The following is a 7,742-nucleotide window of genomic DNA, read 5'->3' as shown; positions in this document are numbered from 1 at the left end:
GGGGCCTCCGGAGCCCGCGTGGCGCGGACGCCGCCGCATCCTCGCCAAGGTATAGGGCCGGCTGCGTGGGGGAGGGGAGCGGTGCCGCGATACACGGCCGCGGCGCCTGCGCTGGGGCGGCGCCCGCGCTGCGGGGGGCGGGGCCAGGGCCTCAGGCCTCGGGGCCGGGCACGCGCGCCGGCGCCAGCTCGCGAGGACGGGCGGGAGGGCGGTGCCGCGAATGGGCGCGAGCGCCGGGGCGGCCCGAGCGGCGAGCCTCATTGGCCGGCCGGGGGCCGGGGCGGCCCGAGCGGCGAGCCTCATTGGCCGGCGGGGGGCCGGGCCGGCCAATGGGCGCCGGGCCGGGGGGGCGGGGCGGGCGCCGCGCCGGCGCCGCGCAGGCGCCGCGGGGGCCCCGGGAGAGGCTGGGGAGGTGGCCGGCCGCCCGCCATTTTGTTGCTGGGGCTCTCGGGAAGCGGGGCCGCGGCCGAGCGGGGCGGCCGGGCGGGCGGGCGGCGGCGCGGGGCGGCGGGGCGCGGGCCCCGGCGCGCGATGGTGCGGCGGCGGCGGTGCCGCGGGCGAGGGTCGGGCCGGGGCCTGTGAGGGCGGCGGCGGCGCGGGGAGCGGCCCCTCGCGGGGCGGCGGCGGCGGCGGCTCCGGGTCTCGCGCGGCCCCGCGGCGGCGGCGGCGGCCATGGCGGCGGCGCGCTTCGACTCGGCCGACCGCTCGGCCTGGTACGCGGGCCCGCTGTCGCGCCAGGAGGCGCAGGGCCGGCTGCAGGGCCAGCGCCACGGCGTGTTCCTGGTGCGCGACTCGTCCACCTGCCCCGGCGACTACGTGCTGTCCGTGTCGGAGAACTCGCGCGTGTCGCACTACATCATCAACTCGCTGCCCAACCGGCGCTTCAAGATCGGCGACCAGGAGTTCGAGCACCTGCCGGCGCTGCTGGAGTTCTACAAGATCCACTACCTGGACACCACCACGCTGCTGGAGCCCGCGCCCAGGTAGGGCGCCGCGGGGCCCGCGGGGCGGCCCGGGGCTGGGGCCGCGGCTCGGGGTGCGGGGGCCGCGGCCGCAGAGGCTGGGGCCGAGTCCATTCAGCCCTCAGCGCCTTCCGGGGCTTTCTTTCCCCGCCCCCCCCCCCCCCGGGGGACTAGATAAAATAGATTTCAGCCTGTGCAGAAGCAAATCTGTGCATTTCCCCGTCTCACCCGCCGGCGTTTGAATCAGCCCATGAGGCATCTAACGTGGCCTCCCAAGACCCCCCTGTCAGAGGGCCCGATGAGGTGGGCAGGGTGGCAGGGTGGCAGGGTGGCCCGCCCAGTTACGAGCAGGCTAGAGCCTGTTGGCAGGGCTTGTCGGCTTCACAAAACCCGAACCCAGCGTTCTGGGGAGAGAGGCAGAGGCCGGGTAAGGGACTTGCCCACGGCCCCAGCTGGCAGCTGGGAGTGCCCTGGTGCCATGAGGAGCCTGCCCTGCCTCGCTCGGGGATTCGTTATCAGCTCGTTCCCCGAGCTGCGCTTGCCCCACACGCCCCCTCCTCACATTACTCACAGCTGCCCGGCTGCCTTCTCTGGACCAGCGTCCCGGGCAGGTTTGAGAAGGAACGTCTTCCCGAACTGTGGATTCGGTCTCTCTCTGTTCTGTATACTTTTGTCCGACACCAGGAGGTCCTGGGAGCACCCCACAAAAGTGAGCAGGCCCTGGCCTCTGGGAGCTTTCATTCAGCGGCATTGGAGCTCCTCAGACAGATGAACTCCGGGATAGGGAGTTGAGTGGGGGAATATCACCACGGGGGGATCAAGGAAAGCTGCTGGGTAGGAAGTCATTGAGGCTCAGAAGCCAGGTGGAAGATGAGTGCCATTTTGGGGGGCAGCTCCTAAGTGGGGCCAGGGTTGCAGCCCAAATGGGGAGAGCTTTGAATGCTGAAAGGGGAGTTGGAACTCATCCCGGAGACAGTAGGTGCCAGCCCCTGTATCCTAGCTCTGGCCCCTCCACTCCTGAAGACAGTTGTTGTCTCTAAATCTTCTCTGGAGACTGGTTTATTCAGGGAGACGACGGGATCCCAAGGGGAGGACTTCTGCCTGTTGCTCCCATTGGAGTAACCTGTTTGTCTGACTCCATCCAACCGACCCTTAACCCCAGAGGGACCTGGGATTGGAGACAAGCTGCGTGTTGGGTCACTGTGGTCACCAGAGTTGGAGCTGGGAGCCTGGAGAGGGCTTGACCCCAGGGTCTCTGGGCCGGGTAAAATGCCGGGGCAGCTTTGTTTCTAGGGAATGAGGTCACCTTCTTAGAGTTTGTGGAGCTGTGCACGATCTGTTTCCTGGATACCTTAGTCCGGGAGCTCACATTTGGGTGTAGAGGTGTGAAGGCCCCTCCCCTGCCGTTTGAGTCCTTAAAACCACACTTTTAGTAAGGACCCACTGTGTGTGGGGGGAGCCTAGGTGGTGGGAGTGGGGACAGGTAAAAAGGAAATGGTGCTCCTGCCTTCCAAGAGATTTTACTCTCCTTTGGGTGGAGAGGAGAATAAGACAAGATGGATCACAATGTGATCTGAATGTTTGTATTACCCCATGCATTTACAAGGAAATCTAAAATAAACAAAACATGGATGAGGAGGACCTTAGGAGCTGGGGAGCCAAGAAAGGCTTCTTTCTTCTTTTTTTTAACTTATTTTTTCCAATGACACGTAACAGTAGTTTTCTACATTCATCCTTTAACGAGCTTTTGAATTCCACATTTTTTAATCTTTTTATTCTCTCTCCTCCTCATGGCACTAAAAAAATCTTCTATAGATTGGACATGTACAGTCGTGTTTAACCTATTTCCAAATTAGTCATGTTGTGAAAGATGAATTAGAACTAAGGAGGAAAACAAAACCCTGAGAAAGAAAGAAAAAAGTAGATTTAAAAAAGGTGCTGACAGTCTGCTTGGCTGTGCATTGAGACTCCCTAGTTTTTTCTCTGGATGCGGACAGCATTGTCCATAGGAGGGCTCACTGCATTCATCCTAGCTGATCATCTCCCAGTGGAGTTATTAAAAATATGTGCAGTGTTCTCTTGCTTCACCCAACATCTGCTCACACAAGTCTTTTCTGAAGTCTCATCCCTCATGATTTCTTACAGAATAATAGCATCTGTATCCTTCAAACACCATAATTGTTCAGCCAACCCCCAATGGATGGACACCCCCTCCATTTCTAATTCTTTGATATTTCAAAAAGAGCTGCTATAAATATTTTTGTACATGTGGGTCTTTTCCCCTTGTTTGCGATCTCTTTGGGATACAGACCTAGGAGTGGTACTGCTGGGTCAAAGGGTGTGCCCAGCTGTATAGCCCTTGGAGCAGAGTTCCAAGTTGTTCTCTGGAGTAGTTGTATCTCTTCACAGCGCCACAACAGTGCATTCGGGTTCCAGTTTTCCCACATCCATTTTAACATTGATCATTTTCTTTTTTTGTCATCTTAGCCAGTCTGCTAGTTGTGAGTTGGTATCTCAGTTGTTTTAATTTGCTTGTCTCTCTCTAATCAGTAATGATTTAGAGTATTTTTTCATGTGACTATAGATGACTTTAATTTCTTCATCTGAAAATGGCTGTTTATTTCCTTTGACTGTTTATCAATTGGAGAATGACTTGTTTTCTTATACATTTGATTGACTCCTTTATCAGAAACACTAATTGTGAAAATCGTTTCCCAGCTTTCTTTGTTCCTTCTAATCTTGGCTGCATTGGTTTGGTTTGTGCAAAAAATTAGCCATGTTGCAATTTATACTCTCTAGCTCTTGTTTGGTCATAAGCTTCTCCCCTCTTCCTAGATCTGACAGAGTATTTCATGTTCTCTTGATTGGCCTGTGGTATCACTCTTTATGTCTAAATCCTCTACCCATTTTGACCTCATCTTGGTTTTAGGCTGTGAGATGGCAGTCTCTGTCTACTGTCACACTATCCTATGGATTTCCTGAATAGTGAGTTTTTATCCCTGAAGTTGGAGTCTTTGGGTGTATTATAGTCATTTACTACTGTTTCTTTTGAACCTTATCTATGCCACTGATCCACTTCTCTGATTTCTTAGCCAGTACCAGGCAGTTTTGAAGACTGATGCTTTATACTTTAGTTTTTAGGTCTGGTATGGCTAGGAACGGTTTCTTTTCAGTAGTGAGCTGAATTTAAAAAGGAACAAGGAATCCTAAGAAGCAAGATTTCTTGAGAGGGCCCCTTCGCTGGAGAATAAAGACTGGAGACAACAAGAAGAAGACCAATCTGCCCAGAAGGGAAGGAGAGTTTGTGTTCTGTCCTAAAGGCAGAAGCCACTGGGGGTGAAATGGTGGGACCTCTGTTGAGGACAATCACTTGAGCAGCTGAAGAGAGAGAGAGATAGGAGACCAGGGAGGTGATCATATTCTTGAGAGAAGAGGTTCTCAAGGATGATGGTGCCCCCTTCAGAAAGAGTACTGGCCTCAGCAACCTCACTTTGAAAATGAAGTCCCTTAAATTCCTGGATCTGTTGATCCATGAGCTGGATCTCTTGGACAGTTAGAGTGCTTTGTCTCCACAATGCCGAAGTCTGATGGTTACGTGATCGTTACTAACATGAGGAGAAAGGAATAGAGAGCAAATTCTGGGACAAGGATGATTGGAACTCACATGTCCAAATAACAGCAACAGATGGTGTTTACTTCAGGCAAGACTGGATATGGTGAAATTCCAGCATAATCTTTTTTTTTTTTTTTAAGGTTTTTGCAAGGCAAATGGGGTTAAGTGGCTTGCCCAAGGCCATACAGCTAGGTAATTATTAAGAATTATTAAGTGTCTGAGACCAGATTTGAACCCAGGTACTCCTGACTCCAGGGCCGGTGCTTAATCCACTGTGCCACCTAGCTGCCCCAATTCCAGCATAATTTTAACAAAAGAGCAGGACAGTGGCTTGGAGTTACTGAGTTTTTAAAATCTGTATTGGTGTATAAGTAAATCAGTTCTCCAATTAGTGATGCTATGCTATTATGATGGGCGGGGGAGGCTCTGTGCCTTGTATGTTTGGATCTTGCCCCAGCAGAGGGAGATTTGTAAGATTTTGATAACTGGGGGATGATGACAAAATATTGGGTGAGGTCGTCCTGGTTCAGATGTTTGTTAAGGGCTTATTATCTCATATCAGGCTGTCGATGTTGGATGATTCTGGCCTCTTCGGTGATATTGATGATTTGGATATTGAGTGAACGGCATAGGAGACACAGAACTGGAAATGGTGCTAATATGGGTGATTGGGAAACAGGGTAGAATCACCATCAAAATGATCCCAACTGCTTGGGTGAGCTGGATCTTAGGAGAGAGAGTTGAAAGTTAGGAATGGAAAAAGGCTTCTACCCCTGGGTGGGGGAGGGGGGTAGGCCTGACTTCTGTAATAGTTCTGATGGGGAAAAACTAAGGGGAATTGTGAACTCTTGAGCACCACAGTAGGCCGTCTAAGCAGAGCCAGAGTTGCCTCTAATTAAGGTCTCATCAAGCTGCAAAGGCCTTTTGAGGAAGGGTGGGGTGATGGTCCCCAAGAAGCAGACCAGTAGTGACCACATAGCTTTGAAATCATCCTGGTCTCCTCATTCTCCCCCTCCTACCCCCCCATGTCCCCAATGTTGCCAAGGCCTTCGATTTCATCTTTGTACTAGCTCCCTAATACACTTCTCTCTTCTGACATGACCCCCACACCCAGGTACCTGGTGCTACTCATCACTCCATACCTGGACGATGGCTTGATTGGGGGCGGGGAGGTTCTGCTTGCCTCCCTGGTCCATCCTCTCCTCAGCCACACAAAATGATTTTCCTAAAATTCAGGGCCAGCTGTGCCATTCCTTACTCAGTATGCCTAGGGGCAAGGCTCCCCATTGCCTGCCGGAACCAATACAAATGCTGTTGGCATTCACAGCCCTCCATGGCCTTGTCTCCTCCTACCTTGCTAGTCTTCTTACACCTCACTCCCCATCATGTATTCTTCAGGCTGTTCATAAACAAGTTCACGCATTCTCTCTGGCATCCCCCAAACCTGGACCACTCTCCTCTGACTTACCAGCTAAAATCCCACCTTATACAGAAAGCTTCCCCTCCCCCTCTTCCATATGTCCTGTTTATCCTATCTGGGGCTTGTTTGTTCTTATCATCTCCTCTTTTAGACTGCTCTGAGGGGCTGGGGGGGCACTTCTTTTTGTTTCCACTGCACTTACCTAGGGCTTGGTGTGCAGGAAGCAGTGGTCATTGTTGGTTAGCTCTTGATTGATGGCTGGAGAGATAATCACAGTTGGGCTTGCCCCTTGCTCTGAGGGTTTCTAGCTTCAGCAACACCTGGAACCAGCCCCTAAGAGGCCTATGGAGAAGGAAATGTTACAGGTGGTCATTCCCCCACGTGGATCAAGCAGAGAATCAGTACCATGTACTTACACTCTGCCAGGTGGGGAGGGAGGTTTTAACTTGGGGGCTCTTGTAGATACAGGGTTTTTCCTCCTGTAAGAAATGGTTTGAGTTGAGCCTTAGAGAGAAAAATGGTTATAAGAGGTGGAGATGAGGGTCAGTCAGCAACCATTTTTAAGTCCTTCTAGGCATGGGCAGGATCTCTGCCCAGGTTTGGAGATGGTAGATGAGATATGTGGGAGGAACAGTAGGAAGGCCAGTTGGTCTAGCCCTCAGAGAGGAGAAATCTAGAATGGATCTGGAAAGATAGGTTGGAGCCAGGTTGTGATGGAATTTAAATGCCAAACAGTGAATGGAATTTGATCCTAGAGACAGAGGGGAGCTGCTATTGGAGGTAATGGAGCAGGGAACTGACCTTCAGACCTACAACACTTTAGGTCAGTAATTCTCATGGGCCCGTTGGTGGAGGATGGTTGGCTAAGGTTGGCAGAGCAGTGGGCAGAAGTCTGTTACATGGTCCAGGTGAGTGGTGCAGGTGTGCTGAGGAAGGGCCTGGTCTGACAGGGTGACCTGGGAATGGGGAAAGGGAACAAAGCAGAGAAGACAGAGATTTGACAAGACTTAATTGAAGTGATGCATGGGAAGAAGAGGGAAGAGGGGAGTAGACCCCGGGGGTCTTCAGGATATCCTCAACAGAAAGCAGGATGGCCTTCCAGCCCTGCAGCCCTTATGAGGAGGGGAGGGGAAGCGTCCTTGGCACTCTACTTTCACAGCTGGGGACACTGAGACACAGTTGTTTGTTGTACCAGAGTTAGGACTTGGCATATTCAGGGGTCTTCCCACAACACTCTGTATTATTGGGAGTGGTCCTACCAAAATGGCAGAGCATTTGCAAGGAACAGTGGAAGGAAAGATGATCTCAGTGTGGAAGACCAGGTAGGGAATTTTGGATCATTGATGATGTTGATATTTGTCCTTAGTCCTCAAAGAAGACCATGACATCAGGGAGGTGATGCCATGACAAGCCCATGGATTGAATTGGAATGGTGGGGACGGACGGGACTGTGCCAAGACCCCAGCCTCACTGTCTTTGGAACCACCTGGGTCCGATAGCCAGATAGGACTCAGTAGTCTGGGGATGGCTCTGGATTCGAGGCAGTCAGGGTGCAGTGACTTCTGGATCAGTAGGAATCTGGCAGAAGACTTGCCCAAGGTGATTGGATTTAGGACTCCTCCATGGATTGTCCTTTATGGACATCTCTTCATCTCCCAGGAGATGTGCTGGCCACCTATTTTAGGGAGCTGGGATCTGAATAATGTCTTATTTTAATTGAATTTGCCCTTAAGGCACAAAGGGGCTG

The 7,742-nt window shown here is 52.6% G+C and overlaps 1 protein-coding gene across 1 annotated transcript in view; it reads left to right on the top strand.

Annotated features, from left to right (window-relative positions):
- Positions 1–638: 638 nt before the first annotated feature.
- The window catches only part of CRKL (CRK like proto-oncogene, adaptor protein), a 33,616-nt gene continuing 26,512 nt past the window's right edge, over positions 639–7,742 (top strand). Inside the window, exon 1 of the mRNA XM_074206578.1 lies at positions 639–983. Coding sequence (XP_074062679.1) covers positions 673–983 — 311 coding nt within the window. The 5' untranslated portion in view covers positions 639–672. The remainder of the gene's footprint in view (positions 984–7,742) is intronic.

Source organism: Macrotis lagotis, chromosome X (assembly GCF_037893015.1).
Source record: "Macrotis lagotis isolate mMagLag1 chromosome X, bilby.v1.9.chrom.fasta, whole genome shotgun sequence".
Classification (NCBI taxonomy): domain Eukaryota; kingdom Metazoa; phylum Chordata; class Mammalia; order Peramelemorphia; family Peramelidae; genus Macrotis; species Macrotis lagotis.
This window is presented reverse-complemented; position numbering and strand designations above follow the sequence as displayed.